The sequence below is a fragment of the Garra rufa genome, chromosome 16, assembly GCF_049309525.1.
Source record: "Garra rufa chromosome 16, GarRuf1.0, whole genome shotgun sequence".
Taxonomy (NCBI): Eukaryota; Metazoa; Chordata; class Actinopteri; order Cypriniformes; family Cyprinidae; genus Garra; species Garra rufa.
This window is the reverse complement of record NC_133376.1, coordinates 26,003,536-26,023,930: the sequence shown is the minus strand read 5'-3', so window position 1 is coordinate 26,023,930 and position 20,395 is coordinate 26,003,536. Positions and strand designations below refer to the sequence as shown.

Below are 20,395 nucleotides of genomic sequence, written 5' to 3'. Positions count from 1 at the left end.
GGCCTCATTTATAAAACTTTCTTACGCACTGATTTGATCTTAGAGTGTTCGTACGATCAAATCCACGTCAAAGTACAGATTTATAAAAACCGTCTTTGACGTGGAAAAGTACTTATCTCCACGTCAGATTCCAGCTTGGCGTACGACCGTTTCCTTGTGGTAATGCCTGGTATTGCAGATAGTTCAGCCTCACTATAATTTGATTTCTTGCGCTCTTTTTTACTTGCCATTGTCACAGAGTTTTTGCTTTAGGAATCAGCTCATTTTATATGTTAATTAATTAAGCAGGGGCGTTTCGACGGCGGAACATTCAGCTGCACACAATTCCACGATCATTTGTGATTTATAACCGAATGACTGGCGTACGCTATGCATGGATTTCGTGGTACGTTCGTTTTCTCTGAATCGCTCTTACGTTCAAATCAGAAAAGTTCTTAGATAAAATCAAGGATGGTTTCTACGCAAGTCTTTATAAATGAGGCCCCTGATGGTTGCTGCGCTTTTGGGCCGCAACACACTTTTTGGTGGCGAGTGTCAAGTCTGGACCAATTGTTCTTTACCTAAATAAAAGAAATGGGATACAATAACATTTTAGTCTACTATTACACTGCAAAAAAAAGAAAAGAAAAAGAATGATTAATGACAATAGTTTTTATAACTCATAAAAAGTAAATTTTTTCCTCTGCTTTTCAAAAATGACAGTTTATATCCGTATATTTACAAATGTTAGTCAATTAAATATTCAGACCTCAGCTGGTGTTTGATTTGTGACGTCAACACCGTCAAAGTTGCCAATAACACAAGGTGGTTCGCCTGAACTTCTAAGATCAGAGTTTCTATTTTTTTGGTTGGAGAGGTTCCTCTTTTTGTCCGGGTTACGTTTCTCTATATCAAAGTCTAGGGGACAAGGCTTTTAAAACATGAATATTTAAGCTCATGATATTCAAATGACAATTGTTTTCAGTCAAATTAAGCAACAGAAAAAGAATAATTTGACCAGTCAGAGTGGTTCTCTCTCTATCAATTTATATGTATATTCTGTACATAAAGAGGGATAAAAATGTTTTGTTGAATAGCCTACCGTTTTTAGCACCGTTTTAAACTTGGGTTAAAACCAGTATTTGCCTGCATTCATTGTATATTTTTAACAAACAAGTTATTAGTTTTTTTACTTTTTAAATTTCACATTTAAAAATCTAGTAATTAATCATGTCTAAACATTTATTCAAATGAAAACCTTAAAAGTAAGTAAGCATTTATGACCTGCAAATATTCTACATACATGTATGTTTTTATTAAAGAGCCATACAGGAACTTAGTGGGTAAACCATGGCATTGCAAATAATTTTTTTTTTTCCACCAACCACAAAATGACTCATAACCATAAATACTACACTAATTGTATTATAAGTAATAGAAATATTAGGGAATTAAAAAAAATGTAATTAATTTAATTAATAATTTGTTAATATATTATTGGTGTATAAGTATTGCACAAATAATACTTAGTACCAAGAGATCTCCTCAAAAAAATTAAATAAATTGTATTGAACTAAAACAGAACATTTATTTAACTGATTCCATTATAAGTAGGTAAATACAAGAAAACTAGGATTAATTTAGCCTTTTCCATAACTCTAGAATAAAATGATACTGTAAATGTCATTCACGTAATAATCAATGCATAATATGCTGTAATATTTGCAAAGAATATCTGCAAAATACCTATATAGTAAAGCTGTTGCTTATCCTACGTAAACCCATTCAAATATATTGTCAACGCTGGTTTGTTTGGAGAGCTCCACGAAGCACGTGACCGTGTGGCGGCGACGCCTGCGAAATTAAAGCTGGTCGCAACTCTATTTTTCAATGGCTCTTAACTGAGGCGCTACATTTTACGATTTACGCCACATTAAGTGGGCCAGACCGTTTTTTGTTGTTTTAATTTAGTATTAAAAATTAGAAAATTTTAAATCTGGGTCTTCCTTTCATATCGCAAGCAGGGTGGCCAATTAGGCGTAAGATATGGGCCCTACACATACATTTCTCCGGGAGAACTATGTATGTTGTGTGACTAAGCGCATGAGCGACGTTCTTACAGAATCGATGAGATTGCGCATGTGCGTATAGGTAAGTTTGCCACCACCTTTTACATGTAAACATACATTACAGGTGAAGGAATATAATAATATATGTATAAGGCTTATGCTAGGGTATGATCTCCATGGTACTGACCAGTTAAAGCCGCTTTTTGGTGGTCATAAACGTTAACCTTAACGTTACAGGTTAACGGTTAACGTTACAAACCTTCTATTTGCCGTTGCCTTTTACTCTCAGTGCTGTGGTACTAATTTCCCCTCTTTGATGTCCCACCTCTTCCTGTTGTTTTCTCATTTGTTTTTTAGTTTGGGCCTAATTAGACTCCTTTGGGTCTTCACAACAACAGCTTTAAGAAAACCACTTACTTTTAAATTCTGTTTTGTACTTCAGCTTTAGAGTTTTTTCCCCCTCTAATTATTTACTGCCTTAGTTCAACCTGAAGGAAAATATTACTGTAAGTGCAGGTTGCAACACAATCCAAGTGTGCCAAGAGTCCCAAACCTTTGCCAAATGACTATAATAAGCTTACTTCTTACTTTTGCTCTACTCACTGACAAGACTTTTACAATATTTCTTAAACATAAGTTAAAAAAAAAGTTTGTATTTGTCATGTGGCTTTTTTAATATTATTTGTATTGTACTGGCCTATTGTCTTTACTTAATTTGATGCAATAAATATTTATATAGTCTATATTTAATGTCATTTATCTTTTTATGTATTTGTAACTTAGAGCAAACTATTAAGTGTTTTAATTTTACACTGTTATCTTCAAAACGTTTTTACAAGACTTCACCTTTTCGCTGATGTGCTTTTAAAATTAAAAGTTTGCAAATTATATATCAATGATTTTTGGTAGTTGACCTTCACAATGTTTTTTTTTTCAACATACTGAGATGCTTCTTTGAGGTTATATCCAGCAGACATATGTTTACAAGAAAAGGTTACAGGAAGTCTGTGATGTCAAGGAAAGACAATACAGACGTGTACAGTATAATCTTGCAGTAGTGATTCAAGGCAAGCCAATCATTGACACACTGCTGAGATGAGGATTGTTATGTGGATTTCTGTTCTGCTTCTAAGTGAAATGTGTAAGTGTGTAATACATATACTCTAAATGCATTTCTTTATTCATTTTCTTTGATATACAGTGGTAAGTCACCTTTAATTTTCCACCATTTCCTGTTATTTTATACTGTAAAGAAAGTTTCTAAATAATCATTTGAACATATAATTTATATAAATTTAACAAGGACTATATTTCTCTGTTTAATACAATAATTTTTATTTAAAAAAATGTTTTTCCTTCTTTTTTTTGTCATTTTAAACATCTCATAAATTATTTCTGTAAGTCATTATGGGGTTTGTTAAACTTAGATATACTTGCATTGTAAATTTTTTCCTCCCTGTAGACCCAGCATATTCTGAAGTTGTTCATCAACCAGATCCAGTGATGATGGTCTCTGTTGGAGACACTGTCACTCTGCGCTGCTTTTTTCTGGTAGATCACAATGATCCAGTTACTTGGTACAAGCAGACTTCTGGACAACAACCACAAGCTGTTGCAATGGTGCAGAAATTAGTAAAAACTGCTCATTTCTTCGACAACTTTAAATCCTCACGTTTTAGCATTGAGTCAGGTGCAGAAAAATGTCATTTAACAATTTCAAATGTCACTCCATCGGATGAAGCAGTATATTACTGTGGCTGGAGAAAGTATGAAACTTACTTTGCTGGAGGCACATATTTGGCTTTGAAAGGTTTGTGTTTGATCCTTGAGTAGTAAATGCATTGAAGATTTAAATGATTAAATTAATTTAATGATTTAAACGATTAAATGAAATGTTTGTTAAGGAAGGGAGAAAAATCATTTGAATGTTTTTGTTACATACGATTATTTGCTAAATTATAGTCTACATTATTTTATATTCTAAAATAAGATCTTTGCTTAAACATGCAACTTTGTATATTTCAGATATAGTCCCCCTCATAAAATGTCTCCTTGTCTGTTTAGGGTCACAAAACAACCCACATGAATCCCTGGTGTCAGTTCTTCAGCATCCCGAATCAGAACCTGTCCAGTTTGGAGATCCAGTGACCCTGCAGTGCTCTGTGTTGTATGAACACAACACCACAGATATCAGGATGTTCTGGTTCAGATCTGATTCAGGAAAAGCTGTTCCAGAAATCATTTATACTCCTAATCAGTGTGAGAGTAATTCTTCACGGAGTTGCACATTCAGAATGTCCAAGAACATTAGCAGCCAAATGGACACTGGCACGTACTACTGCGCTGTAGCCACCTGTGGAAAAATTCTCTTTGGGAACGGGACAAAAATAAATATGGGTAAGTGCCTAATTATTTTTTTATCTCCAGCTTTTTAATATTTTGTAAGATTTCTTTTTAGTTGCTTATTTTAAATAGCTATGCTCTCTTTGATGGAGAAACATCTTGGTTGTATAAAACAGACAAAACAGAGCCTATGCCAATATAGGGAATGTTTAAATTTTAACGTTTAATGTTACATTCATGTTCACCTTTTAAATGTTCAATATAAATGATGAATGTACATCTCTGCAAATGACGCAGTACATTCACACACACAATGTGTTTGTGTTTTATGCAGTAAAGCCAGTGGATCCTCTGGTGATTATCTTGGGTGTGTTATTGGGCATTTGTGTGATTGTGATCACTGCTCAAGCTGTTTTAAGTCATAAAAAGGACAAAGGTGAGCATTTTGAACTAATTTGTCTTCTTAAATCACACTGCTCTCTTTTTTGGTAATGTACATGATAATAGACCAGTAAAACACACTTGCAAAAAGTTTTCAAAAAGTTTCTCCCTGATCTGACCTAATAAAATCTGTGGTAATACATAGCTTTTTTAGTTACCGTGACAAAACATTATTATTATTTTTTTTACAAAGGCTTTTATTACAATGTTTTTTTTTTTTTTTTTTCAACCAGAAAAAAGGCAACAAGACATTGAAAGAGAACATCCGTCCAGTCAGGTGTGCGTCATAAATTAATTTAAATTAATAGGGTTTATAGATAACACAGCCTTGCATCTAGGGAAAAAAAAAACATAACAAAACAAACAAACAACAACAACAAAAAAAACACCTAACATTACCTAATTAGATAAGTCCAAGTTTAAAAAATCAAGAAAAACTTTAAGTTTTCTTACAGTATTAATAAAGTATACTTTAAAGAAGTGTTCAAAATGTCACTTTATAATCTGCAAAATTATGCTCAAATACTTAATTTAATGTCAAAGAACTTTACATGAAAAGAATTTTATAAATAAGCTTTTTCCCCAAATCTGTAAATTTCCCGTTACTGCTGGGATGTGGTAAAAAAAACTCATTTGCATCATTTGCATTTTGTTCTGTTGCTAGCCTTAATTCAAAGCCTGAAACCTAAAGTTTAGGCATAAAATTCTGTAGTCAGAATCATTCATGCATGTGAAAATCGGCTAAGAATTGAACAAATGTAACCTGGCTCAGAAGAAGATAGGAATCATGTCTTAATGGCAGTTTTTCTGGTGATTTAGAGATAATACAAGACCTCTTCAATTTACGAATTATATTACAAAAATGAAAATTCTTTAAAAAGCAGAAATTGTGATGTGCTAGAGCAAAACACACTATTTTTGAAATCAGCACCCCAGAATTAATAAGAAACAAGTATTGGATTTTATTTAGCAAATATGATGCAGGGCAGTGTGATTTTTTTATTATTCAGTTATTTAATTTTAGTTTTAATTCATACTTTCTATTCTTAAAGTGTACATTTAATACTAAATTATATAAAATATAATATAGAACTTTTTTTTACATTTTCTTTTAACTGCGTCTTTCTGTCTATTATGTGTTACTCTCATAGGACCATGATGAAGTGGAGTTGAGTTATGCTGCTTTGTATTTTAAGGAGGGAAAAAACAGAAGGGTGCGAAGGAAAGGGGAAACACCTCAAGACAGTGTGTACAGCCCAATCAGTAACCCCAGTAAGACTGACCATAATGTAGTTGAGTACAGAAGTGTATAGAATCTACAATATTCAAATTATGCAAGAACTTTGTTGAAAAATAATCAGTTTTGAATAAAGTAAACATTTTTAAGTGACAAAAACATATATTGTATTTATTTTACGACTTTAACGTTAGCATAAAAACAGTTGCCATGTGTGTGTGTTTGTGTGTGAACTGTATTCTTGTCAGGGTTTAGTCTATCTATTTTATGTGAGTTTTCTGAGATCTTATTTAAAAAAAAAATGCTGGATGGAAATGCCAAGATGCACATTAATTTTAAAAATGTGCACAAAAAACTATGATGGAAATATATTTACCACATAAATGCCTTTAAGCAGCTGCTTGTAAGATTTTTAATTAACTGTTTATCCCCAACCCAAACAGCCACAGCCAAGCTAACTGTTTTAACATGTAGGTTTGAATTTACATGAATGCAAAGCATCAAGTTAAACTAAAGAAATGGCTAATTTTATTATGTAAGTCAAATAACTGTATTTATAATACAGTGATTGCTAGGCAAAAAAATAATGTGTTGGAGTCCTAGTTTTGGTATCAAAATGTCATTTCCATTCCAAAACTACATATATATTCCTATGTACAGACAATACGAGGGCACGACCTTCACGGTACTGACCAGTTAAGCCGCTTTTCAGGTGGGCATGTAAATGTATGTGGTTTTTGTTTACCGTTGCATTTCCTCTCAGTGCTGTAGTAATTTCCCCTCTTTGATGCCCCACCTCTTCCTGTTGTTTTATTATTTGTCTCTTAGTTTGGGCCTAATTAGGCACTTTTGTGTCTCCACAACAGCTTTAAGACCACTTTCTTTTAAATCCTGTTTTGTACCTTGGCTTCAGAGTTTTTTTTCCCTTTAACTTATTTATTTACCGCCTAAGTTCAACCTGCAGGAATAATTTAAATGCAGGTTGCAACCTACAGGAAGTCTGTGATGTCACAAAAGGAAAGTCAATACAGAGGTGTACAGTGGCTATTATCTTGCAGTAGTTTACCAAGGCAAGGCATTGATTCAAAGACCACTGAGATGATGGTGGTTATGTGGATATCTGTCATGCTTCTAACTAAAATGTGTAAGTGTGCAATCTGTATACCGTATCTAAATGCATTTCTTTAATTATTTTCATCTCGGAAATGAATTCTTTATGTCATTATGGAGCTCAATAACTTGGTACTCATAATGACAATGGTTTTTCGGAAGTATGAGCTTATTGAATAAAGCTTTCTCACATTGATAATGTTATTTTCTTATTTACTCTTTTTTCATTCCTTACAGACCCTGAGGTTGTTCATCAACCAGATTCAGTGATGATGGTCTCTGCTACCTTAAATGTCTCCATGTCTGTTTAGGGTCACAAAACAACCTATATGAATTCAGGGTGACAGTTCTTCAGCATCCTGAATCAGAACCTGTCCAGTTTGGAGATACAGTGAACCTGCAGTGCTCTGTGTTGTATGAACACAGCACCACAGATATCAGGATGTTCTGGTTCAGGTCTGATTCAGGAAAAGCTGTTCCAGAAATCATTTACACTCCTAATCAGTGTGAGAGTAATTCTACACGGAGCTGCACATTCAGAATGTCCAAAAGCATTAGCAGCCAAATAGACACTGGCACGTACTACTGCGCTGTAGCCACCTGTGGAAAAATTCTCTTTGGGAACGGGACAAAAATAAATATGAGTAAGTACCTAATTATTTTCTTCTCAAGATTTTTAATATTTTTTAAGGAACTAAAAAATAGTTGAGTTGCTCATTTTAAATATTTCTGTATGTGTTCTTTGATGGAAAAACATCACACAATGTGTATGTTTTATGTTACTGTCCTGCAGTAAAGCCAGTGGATCCTCTGGTGATTCTCTTAGGTGTGTTATTGGGTGTTTGTGTGGTTGCGATCACTGCTCAAGCTGTTTTAAGTCATGAAAAGGAAATATACTACAACAACAAAGGTGAGCGTTTTGATCTAATTTGTCTTTTTAATATATATATATATATATATATATACACACACTGATGCCAAAAATGATTGACTCTACGTCAGATGGGTGGGGGTTAAAAAGGTTATACATTTATTCAAAGTTTTCAAAAGTTATATATATCTTTGAATATGAAAATAAATGCCACAATTAAAAGAATAGCAGCAATAACAAGAATCACATTATTAATGACTGTTGATTCCATTAATGTAATTTTGAATAAAAGAAATAAACACATTAATTCCCAATTCCAAGTTGTCAATAATTAAATCAAAATCTAAATCAAAAATAAATCTAAATCAAATTCAAAGCTAGTCAAATCTGAGAGAAGTAAGTCTAATAGAAATGTTAGACTGTCTAGGTGCACCCAGTATCAGAGTAAAAGATAGAGAGTGGAGAAAAAGAAGTAAGAATTGTGAAGTGCAAGGGGAGCAGGGTTAGCACTTCTTATACCCAAAAACCAGATAGTACAGGAAGTCTATAAGTCTAATTGTGATTAAGAACACATTACTCATGTCTCAGCTCGTGACTAAAGGCGTTATTATTTTGCATGTTTGCCCACCAACCCAAACTTTAAAAAGGCACATTTACTAAGAAGTACTTCTTGTTCTAAAAACATCGGTCTGTCTGTTGGAGTTGATGATAGATATGATCAAATGTGTGAAAATAACATAGCTACATAGCAACAGCATACAGTCTCATGTCATGTCTCAAAAGGTCAGTCAGGGTAAAACCGTTTACATATTCTCAAAAAGATTAATAATGATATAAATATAGTAATTCATCAGACATATTCATAATACAGTTAATAATGCATAATCTTAGATATGAATATGCAAATTCTTGTTAATTTCATAAAGTCGACACATCACACACACAGAAACATATTAAGTGCTGTCAATTGATTACAAAAAAATTAACAAATCACATTTTTTCTGATATTAATCGCAATTATTTAAAATGTTCTTTGCAATTTTTAAAATGTTATTTTTTTCCTATTGACTATAGCCATTCAACATTTCGGTTTAATTGAGTTATCAATTTTAATATTTAAGGCGAGACACTGCAGGTGAATAGGGTAAAAAACAACAACTAATAGTTATCACCTTACTTACTCAGTTGATTGATTACATTGATAATTGCAAACATTTTTTTGTATTACAAGTTTTCTAAAATGTTAGGTTTTAATATGCAAATGAGGCATTATTTAATGACATTTGCATACATTTCTAGTACAAAAATCGAAACACTCGATGAAGTTTCAAAATTCTTGTTTAATTTTTTTTTTTACATATTAGATATTTTTACAGAAGAAATTTGGAGTATCTCATTTGTATCTCACTCCATAATTCATAAAATACTTAGAACAGGCAGAATTTTTTTTTTTTTTTTCACAATTTTTTAGGGGAATAAAATAATATATAAAATCACGTAAATTTTATATGAACAAATCACTCTGTAAAAACCTTCAGGATATAGACAAGAATAAAAATGTAAATTCTGGTGTGTGTAAGTTCTACTGAAGTGGAGATTTATGGCTCAGTGTAGGAGAAACGGATTTTAAAAACACGTATTGTAACTGAAATGTATTGACACAAATAGATAAAGTGCTATAAAAGGAACACTTAGCAGTGTCTTTAGGATGTTTTCTTTTCACTAGTCTGAAAAAAAAACTTTATGAAAAAATCTCAAATTTAACAGGTGCATGAAAAAAACAGTTTTTGTCTGCAGTGTCTCCCCTTAAAAAAAACAACAACTTTAATTTAAGTGAACTTAAAACAATCTTTACACATTATTTATCTGTGACCATCTGCAAGTAGGAAATATTCAGAAATTGAATAATGTTATCAAATACTAAATTAAATATAGATAAATCCTTAAAGCTAGGAAAGTTATGGATTTCCTCTTTTTTTCTTTTGTTCTTTGATTAATAGACATTACAGCAGCTGGGTTATTAGCTTATTTGGCTGCTATTACTTTAAGAGCTGCCACTGCTGAACATGACATGGATCTGAGACGCATGTTCATAGTTTAATTCGGGCTTTGATATGAAAAAATATAGGCTACAGCATGCACCACTGCATTTGAAGCAAGAGTGCATCAAGCACATAACGGCTGACACAGGATAGGAAAATTCGTTTTTTATGACATATGGCCTGACAACATCTCATCTGACCGCAGTTCACTGTTGTTCTACTGAAGCTTGTCACCTGTTCCTTTCCCGTGTTCATTTGACTAGTGCCTGTAGCTGAGTTAAAGTGGAGTGCGCGTCTGAAAAGTCATTTGATGTGGTCGTAAAGACGTTCTGCGACTAAATAAATGCATTTCTTGTCCAAAAAAAAAAAGAGACAAAAGCAGCAGTTGTGAGTGGGGTGGCCAACCCTAACCCCAGCCCCGTTAGCTAAATATTTGTAATGCCATTAAACTGGAAAAATTAATCACCTGCATTAATACGCTAATTTTGACAGCACTAATATGGGTTTAATATAATGAGCTTAAATGAAAATCACTCTCTTTGTGGGTAAAAGTATTTAAGAAAGTTTTGTCCTGATCCTGATCTGACCTATATTAAAATCTCTTTTCTTTCAAGCAGAAAAAAGGCTACAAAACATTGAAAAAGAACATCCCTTCAGTCAGGTATGCCTCATAAATGAATTTAAATAGTGTTTCATGTATTTACTATTCAATTATTTTTTATTTTATTAAAGTGTACATTTAATATGAAATTATATGAAATTATATTACATTTTACATTTTCTCACTTGTGCTTTTAACTGTGTCTTTCTGTCTATGATGCATTACTTTCATAGGATCGTGATGCAGTGGCGCCGAGTTATGCTGCTTTGCATTTTATGGAGGGAAAAACCAAAAGTGCGCGAAGGAAGGGGGAGACACCTCACAACAGTGTGTACAGCCAGATCAGTGACCCCAGTGAGACTGAATATAGCATAGTTGAATACATTAGCATGTAGAATCTATTAGATAGCAAATTTAACTTGTGCTACACCTGCTTTATATATTGATATGTGTGATTTATTTGCTTACTAGCTGTGTCTTTCTGCAAATTCCATTACTGCATCTAATTTTGTAACAAAATACAACACAAATCACACAATTGTGATTACATTTTATTTCATTCCTCCCACCCCACAAAATTCATTGAGCAATTTCTTTTAAATAAAACTTAAAAAGCTGCCAAGGCTTATTTATTCAAATTGTAGATTCTACTGAACAAACAATGTTGACTTATCCAAGCATATACAGTATGTATACAGTAATTGTAGCGAATATGTTATATTAAAGAAATATGGATAGTTTTTCTTCTTTTTTTGACCAAGATGTTTCATTCTCGACTGATCTTCATTTATTGGTGTCCCCTCGAGCTTTGGTTTTGATTGGCATCAAAACTAGATGTATGACTCTGTTAATAAATAAATAAAAATAAATAAATACATGATAAACAAAGAAAAAAAAAAGAAGAAAAAGAGGTTAGTGCGAAACCAGAATATATATATATATATATATATATATATATATATATATATATATATATATTGGCCACATTATACAATTTTGTTTTGTTAAAATGAAAGCTGTCAGTCTGGTGGGATTTTAAGTGATTTTACAGTGATTAAAAATTTAGATGACAAGCTCCTCTGAAACTTAAAAAAAATCTTAAAGTCTTTTAACAAAGAGAAATTTTAAAAGCACAAAACAATTACTTTACCTTAGCATCAGACATTTCAATATGAACAGGTATGTGTCCTCTATGACGCTGGCTGGGGACAGAAGAAACTGGAGATAAAGCTATAAAAAAGATGAATTAATTTTGTTTAACAGTTATTGGGGATTGCTTTTCTAACTAATATAAATCAACAGTTTTTTGAAAGGTCATTACTTGCAAATATGTGATCCTGGACCACAAAACAAGTCATAAGTCGTGCATTAGGAGCAGTATCCAAAAATACATTGTATGGGTCAAAATTATAGATTTTTCTTTTATGCCAAAAATCATCAGGATATTAAGTAAATATCATATTCCATGAAGATATTTTGAAAATTACCTACTGAAAATATAGCAAAACTTAATTTCTGATTAGCAATATTCATCGCTAAGAACTTCATTTGGAAAAAAGAGATTTTCCTCAATATTTCAATTTTTTTTTTTTCCAGATTCCAGATTTTCAAATAGTTGTATCTCGGCCAAATATAGTCCTAACAAAGCATACATTAATGGAAAAGTTCATTTATTCAGCGTTCAGAAAAAAGAAAAAAGAAAAAAAAAAGACTGGTTTTGTGGTCCAGGCTCACATATAAGTTTTACTCTAAGCATGATAATTGAAATAAACAGTTTAATACCTATTCTCATCAAACAACATTACTGTTTCTACAATTGAGAAATGAGAAATTTGATAAATGTACAGATATAATATTTGAAGTTATAGGAGTGCAAAAGAGTATTAAAAATATGTAATACATAATATGAAACAGCAAAACAGACCCTTTTGTTGTTTAATCCTGATGCAGAGACATATGATCCACGTGGCACATATTCCAATAATATTGCACTGAATGATGACAACTATTCTAAAAAGATAAAGATATTCTCTCTCTGCTGGACTTAAAGCTGAAAAACAAACAGAACAGTTCAAATTTATGACCTAAAATCACTCTTACATGCACACTGACATGCATCAAATATATCTGATTTAGTTTTCATGTGATGTGAATGAACTGAAGTTCAGTAGTACAAACAGCCAATTAAATGTCAGGAAACGTTTTCATCTTAAAAAAGAAAAGAACTTACCTGCAGAGTTAAATGTTGATAGATTTACTGCCAAAAACACTCCATTTCCAAACTCAATATCAAAGAAAATCTCCACTCCACAGTAATAGACCGCCTCGTCCCAGTGACTAATGTTAATGATACTAAGAGAAAGTCTTTTCTTTGACCTGCTGATATTGAAGCGTCTGTTTGGATACGCTTTATGAAAAATAGGATCAGCAACAGCTCCCGCCTTAACTATAGCACACGGCTGCTGGCCCTTGATTTGCTTGTACCAAAACATGTCATACATGGTGTAGTTTACTCCAAAAAAGCACTGCAGAGTCACATTGGCACCAGGGTCAACTGGAATAACAGAGTCAGGCTGATGAAGTGAAGTACAGTGAGTAAAATCTGAAACAAACAAATGCACTTTAAAAAAACAAGCATTTTCAGTATATTTAAAAAAGAAGCCATTAACTTAAAATACATAATATTTTTTCCGTTTTTAAAGTCTCTTGCTTCTGTCCAAACATAATATTGTACAGGCTTAAATGTCACTTACATATATTAAGATAAAGCACCACAAATGCCAGAATAATCTGCACAAACATCATTTGTAGCACGATAATAGATTTGAGACATAAAGTATAACGCATGCATTTGCTGCTGTGGGCTTCCTGTTCCTCCTGCAACAGACCTTTTATCAGACATTGGTCATTAGTCAAGGTGTGATGGAGGTGGTGAAGTGAAACCACAAGTTTCCATTCCCCTAAACATCTGTTGCTATTTATTCTTTAAGTATGAAGGTCCTAAATCTAAAAAAAGAATGGCATATCAGTAGAAAAAATGTTGATCGATTAAGGCTTCTTTACCATCCAGCCTGATGTTTTCAATCTATTAATATAAAATCAAAGCGAGTTGCCTCTTTAAGAATCAACAACGGCTGACATACCACCACCACATACAGTATTAAAACATTTCTTTGTATTAAAAAGTGTAGTGTGTTGAATGTCTTAATTAAAAGTCTATTATATTTTTGTGAACGTTTAAAAAAAATGCATAATTTTTTTTTCTTGTATATGTGCATATACTGCATGCTGTCTATAAATAAAAAGTGAAAGCAAATGTGTAAGACTAGGAAAGTCTTTTGTCTTGACTGGTTCTTATTCTGGCCTGCTGGTAATGCATACTGTACACTAACACTGTCTGTCATGTCTGGGGTTAGGTCTGGGGTCAAGCATGCACATACTGAGTCATCCAGCAGCCTCAAACAATCATGAGAGGAGGCTGTGATGTTCATTTGATGTGGCAGATCTTTCTGTGTTCACTGGCTAAAAAAAATCATATTTCAAAATGCTTAGGAAATTTGAGCACAGAAAGTGTTAAATGCATTTTAGCAGCTATTACTTAGATCTCTTTATGATTTTGCCCATCTAATCTCTAGTGCAATACATATGAACATTTTAAATATACTTTCACATAATTATACTGTAAGAATAGCCTACACAATTTACAAAATAAGCTCATTATTTTCAAATAGTTTTTCAACCATTTTTAATTCAATGAGTTTTGCTGCCCTCATAAGGTGAGCTCTGAGATTGCAGGTAATGACAACCCTTAAAGAGGTTAGTTGACCCAAAAATGACAATTCTGTCGTTAATTAGTCACTCTCATGTCGTTCCAAAACCGTAAGACCTTTGTTTATCTTCGGAACACAAATTAAGATGTTTTTGATACATTCCGAGAGCTTTCTCACCCTAATAGACAGCAAACATAACTACCACGGCCATGGCACAAGTAAGGATATCGTTAAAACAGTCCATATCATCAGTGATATCATCAGTGGTGCAACCTTAATGTTATGAAGCTATGAGAGTACTTTTTGTGCGCAAAGAAAACAAAAATAACGACTTTATTTAACGATTTCTTTGTCGGTTGAATCACTCATGTCACATGGACTGTTTTAACGATGTCTGTTTCTGTGCCTGGACCTTGGTAGTACCCTTGCTGCCTATGCAGGGTCAGAAAGCTCTCGGATTTCATCAAAAAAATCTTAATTTGTGTTGCGAAGATGAACATTTTCACATTCAAGGTCTTACGGGTTTGGAACTAGATGAGGAGGGTGAGTAATTAATGACAGAATTTTCATTTTTTGGCGAACTATCACTTTAACCCGTTATGGTGTACACCTTCCCGCGCAAAAACATGAGCGTTTTAGTCAGAACACAAAACATTTCAGACTAAACAGCTTTAAACAGACCTTTTTAATTGTATTTATACGAACATCATTAATAGCCTACATCAATACAACTCTGTGTTGGCCTGGATGAAGCAAGAAAACATACCTACTTCACACAAAGCATATTCTCTGTGTTTTGAACTGCTGACAGCAACCATTTTCTTTGAAGTAGCCTACATGCGTCTCATGTAACCACATATGTCGCACGGAAATACTCATATGCATTTGGCCAGAAGATATAACCGATAACCAACAGCCAACTAAAAGCCCACTACTTTATTACTAATGCAACTAATAAACAACCATAAACTACGATCATTGAGTACGTTTACATGGACAACAATATTCCGATTTTAACGCGATTAAGTAAATACTCTGATTAAGAAGCAACCATGTAAACTGATATTTTTGATTAATTTAATCCGACTAAAGTCATAATCTGAGTAAACACAAATCGAATTAAGACAGGTGGAGTATTCCTATTTTAGTCGCATTATGGAAGACATGTACACACTTTAATCAGACTATTCCCCTTTTGTAGGACTTTTCGCCACATTTTGTGACAGGATACACACTAATGCTGCGTTCCAGGCAGGTTTTTGAGCTCGTAAATCACGTCTTCAAACCACGACTCAGGACTTTGTAGCGTTCCAGGCAAGTCACGCCAAGCATTTATTATTTTTATAGTATTAATAATTTGATTGCACGTTATATTGTCCTAAACTCAATTTTTCCACCGTGTGCCACTTGCATAAACACCACACCCCTAGAGGCTTTATTGTTGTTTCTCGTGCTATGTCACGTCAGAACTCGTAACTGGGAGTACGTCGATCTAGTACGAGTTCACGGGTTTGACTGCCGTTCCAGTGCACTTTCACGGGTAGAAGTTTGGAAAAACACGGGTAACGGGTTGTCTGGAACGCGGCATAACGCTCTCAGTTGGTTGCACATGCATATGCTTTGGTTTCATTTTTATTTATTTATTTTTTGCTACAACATGGGCTTAATCAATGCTCATTGCTGATAAATAGTTTGTCTGTTATCATAATTTATAGTTTTATGGTAACGTATTTAACATTCAACCCGTTCTTTTTCATTAGTATTATTTGTTAGTATTTATTTTAATTTTGTGAACGGGATTTCCGCTATTGGAATGTCTTAGGATGCTTTTCACTTTTACTTTTGAATTCATGATCTTGGTTTTGCTTACATATATAAGGCTACACCTATCAATTTTAAGATTAAACAAATTCTTAAAAGATGGATTTGTTATTTTTAATTAAACAGCATAACAAAAATAAAATAAAACTAGCTTATATAGCATTTATTAACAAAAACTAATAAGACGAGGCATGGACTCCATCACATGCTGTGTTATATGCCGACTAAACAATTTATTACAGGGCGCGCAAACACTGAGCAATCGAAATAATTAATTAAAAAAATAAAATAAAATAAAGATAACAGGGTTTTCAAAATGAAAACAAACAAAAAAAGTAAAACTAAACTGGCTTTCGGTGACTGTGCTTGTGAGTGTTTTTTTTTTTTTCTCCTAAAAACTGACTGGCTCTGAAACGCGCGCTGTATGGAGCAGACCCTTTGGAGCAGCACAGCATGCACTCGCACAAATGCGACCACGGCAAATTTTAACTCACACATTCTAAAAAATGTGTTGCATATGTCCAGAGCCACTTCAAGCTTTTGTAAAATTAAAACCGAAACATCCAAAAGTAACGAAGATAAACTGATAGCGTCGCGTGTGGACGTAATGATGTGTGTCATTAATCGATCTATGCACTATAACATGTAAAACGGGAACATGAAAGGAATATTCTAAAAGCAACTCATGTAAACAGCTTAATCATATTATTGTCTTATTCAGAATAAGGTCATTAATTAGATTACTGGTGTCCATGTAAACGTAGTCACTGTCCATCCAAAACTGGTAAATTGTGAGGTGGTTATACAATAAACAATCCACTTCAGCTTTGTGACTCTAGTTTCTTTTTTGACCATTCAAAACAGAAATATTAAATCTGATTAAATATAAATTACAGAAAAACTAAATGAAAATGAAAGCAAAAATGCAAAAGCAGAATATATATCACCAATTTAAGCATTTATTTTGACAACGTCTCTTTTTTTTAGTGTTTCACAGCAGAGTACACACACTCAGTGGGGTTCACTTCTGACTGTTCCTCAGACTCCCTTTTGTCATTGGAAATATTGAGTGCAGAGTATTGTGTATCATCTGGAACCTACAAGTAAACACAGTATATCTCTCAGTATATATTATAATGGATCTAATAGCTTATGATTTGTTTTTTAGTTTATTTATTTATATAGCATTAATAAAAGAACCCGAAGGGTTACCCACAGTGCTTTACATAAACAACAAACAAACAACCAAAAACAGTCACATATTGACCAATCAAACAATCACATACAACCTAGTTTAACTAATGTAGGCTGCCACCCCAAAATGGCTTTTCAGCAATTTCTTAAACATTGACAGGGATTTAGCAGATCTTTTATAAATAGCGGCAACTCATTCCACAGTCTCTGCCCCATAACTGCAAAAGCTCTATCGCCTTTTTGAGGACGAATTGTCGTAGGCACTACCAGAAGTTAATATATTTAGTTTTGTAATTATGTTTATAATTCATAAATGTTTTATATGAACTACTTATAAAAGAGGAAAGATCTTATATGCAAGATCTTTCAAAATAAAAGAAAATGTAAATAATAAAAATGTTTGCATGTGCAAAAATTGTACCTGGTCATCTGATTGCTCTGGCTCAGTTGCTTTTCCACGACTACACCAGACAGCAATATAATTATCTTAAAAAAAAAAAGAAAAAAAAAAAAAACAGCATATGATAATTATTGCTAACTTTATCGCAGTTTTATCATATTTTTATCATAGTAAAAGTAAAGACATTTATTTTGTAGTGGTAAAAAATGAAAAGCTACATACTGTAAAAGTTCTGGCACGAGACTCTACATTTGGTCATGCACATGATGTAGACATTTACAACAATAGAAATCAGTAATGCTTCACAGAGAACTACGATGATAGGAATGTAAAGGTTTCCATTGCAATAACCTGAGACATTTGAAAAAAAAAAAATGATGTTGATAGTTTCATACACATAAAAATATTCTTATTACATAGAAAGTTAGAAAGAAGGATAGATAAATATGTGTGTGTGTGTGTGTGTGTGTGTATATACACAAATATAAAATATAAATATATCTCTTCCTTACCACAGCAGTTGGCCTGAATGCCTAAAAAGAGGAAGTAAGATCAGTAAGATTTTTAATGTATTTTAAGGCGAGACACTGCAGCAGAATAGGATAAAAAATTAATAGTTATCACCTTACTTACCCAATTGATTGATTACTTTGATTTTTCGAATTGCAAAAATGTTTGTATAAGTTTTTTTAAATGTTAGGTTTAAATATGCAAATGAGGCATTATTTAATGAAATATGTGTTAATTAGCATACATTTCTAGTACAAAAATCTAAACACTGAATGCAGTCAGTTTCAAAATTCTTGTTTAATTTTTTTTTTTTTACATTAGAGTCAAACGTTTTTACAGAGGGAATTTTGGGTATCTCATTTCGTCACAACATAATTCTGAAAAAAACTTAGAACAGACAGGAAACACTATATATTTTTTTTTTTACCATTTTTTTGCAGAATAAAATGTTGTATTAAATCAAGCAAATTATATATAAACAAATCCCTTTGTAAAAACCTTCAGGATATAGACAGGAATAAAAATGTATAGTTTGGTGTGTGTAGGTGTTGTTGAAGTGGAGATTTAAGGCTCAGTGTAGAAGAAAAAACTCATTTTGACAAAACCACCTTTAAAAATATGCATTGTATCGAAATCTATTGACACAAACAGATAAAGTGATATAAAAGAAACACTTAACAGTGTTTTTTTTTTAAAGATATTTTCTTTCCACTAGTCTCAAACTTGATAGGTGCATGAAAAAACAGCGTTTTTGCCTGCAGTGTCTCCCCTTAAAGAAGTCTCTAATACTCATCAAAGTTATATTTATTTAATCAAAATACAGAAAAAAGTCTTATTATGAAATATTATTGCAAATTAAAAAAACGTTTTCTTTTTTATATACTTTAAAATATAATGCATTTCTATAACGCAAAGCTGAATTTTCATCAGCCATTACTCAAGTTTTCAGTGTCAAATGATCCTTCAGAAATCATTCTAATATACTAATTTGTTATCAATGTTAGAAACAGTTGTCCTGCTTATTATTTGTATTTTAATTTTCTTCTTTCAGGGTTCTTTGATGAATAAAAAGTTAATAAGAACAACATTTCCTCAAAATAGAATAAGCATAAATGATTTCTAAAAGATCACTTGACTAAGAAGACTGCTGAATGATGCTGAAAATTCAGCATTGATCACAGGAATAAATTATAAAGTATATTAAAATAGAAAACCACTATTTTAAATTGCAATAAGATTTTACAATGTAATTTTTTTTTAATGAAATAATTTTGTAGAATTAATTTTTTTTCTTACCAGAGCAGTTGTGCCGAGATCCTAAAAAGAAAACATATTTGCTTTACAAGGAAGTGATTTCTCATTCACTATATATATATATATATATATATATATATATACACTAGTCAACATTTGAAGTGGATCCAAAAAGTTCATAAAAGACAAGATTGAGGTATTGTTTTAGATTTAGGCCAACTTTGATGAAACTTTTGAAATGTTGACTACTGTATATATATTAAAATATTGTTGCATCTACATTATATTTACTTCTTTCCTTACCCGAAACGCTGGTCTGACAGCCTGGAAAGAAAACATATTGGCTTTACAAGAAATCTTTTCATGCTGAAAAATGTTTGTCAAAGCGTAATATAACCACTATGTTCTCAATGTACAATACACCAAAAATACATCCTTAGTTTGTTTCCCTTTTGGCCTAATGCATTATAAGATGATACTTACAAACAAAGCTCAAAAGCAGAAGAATATAAAATAGTCTCATATTAACGATGCGTCGATGTCCAAATGTAAGACAAAACTTAAAGCCCCTCCTTTTTCCACTCCAATTTAGATGAAAAGTTTCACCGCATCACATGACTATTAGCTGTATCACAGTGAAATTGCGCAAATCTAATAATAATAATAATAATGCATTTTATGGCATCGGTATGCATCAATAACATCCTACTGCTCAATGTGCTAAACACAAGCCTAACATTTGATAAATGAAAG

The 20,395-nt window shown here is 32.5% G+C and overlaps 2 protein-coding genes across 2 annotated transcripts in view; one reads left to right on the top strand and one right to left on the bottom strand.

Annotated features, from left to right (window-relative positions):
- The first annotated feature begins 3,143 nt into the window (after positions 1-3,143).
- Positions 3,144-8,649, top strand: nitr13 (novel immune-type receptor 13). The gene is made up of 9 exons (XM_073820220.1): positions 3,144-3,195; positions 3,517-3,858; positions 4,113-4,445; positions 4,726-4,827; positions 5,066-5,109; positions 5,984-6,137; positions 7,491-7,823; positions 7,973-8,089; positions 8,639-8,649. Exons 1-9 carry the CDS (start codon positions 3,144-3,146, stop codon positions 8,647-8,649), a joined length of 1,488 nt encoding a protein of 495 aa, XP_073676321.1.
- An 8,618-nt stretch (positions 8,650-17,267) lies between these two features.
- fgfrl1b (fibroblast growth factor receptor like 1b) overlaps positions 17,268-20,395 on the bottom strand; it is a 36,589-nt gene continuing 33,461 nt past the window's right edge. The window contains exons 4-5 of the mRNA XM_073820219.1: positions 17,900-17,964; positions 17,268-17,381 (exon numbers count right to left, since the gene is read on the bottom strand). Coding sequence (XP_073676320.1) covers positions 17,268-17,381; positions 17,900-17,964 — 179 coding nt within the window. The remainder of the gene's footprint in view (positions 17,382-17,899; positions 17,965-20,395) is intronic.

Coding starts and splice junctions, on each gene's coding strand:
- nitr13 (XM_073820220.1), top strand. CDS start 3,144: ATGAGGATTGTTATGTGGATTTCTGTTCTGCTTCTAAGTGAAATGTGT. Junction 6,138..7,490: donor TAATGTAGTTGAGTACAGAA/GTGTATAGAATC, acceptor ATGTCTGTTTAG/GGTCACAAAACAACCTATAT. Junction 7,824..7,972: donor CGGGACAAAAATAAATATGA/GTAAGTACCTAA, acceptor ACTGTCCTGCAG/TAAAGCCAGTGGATCCTCTG.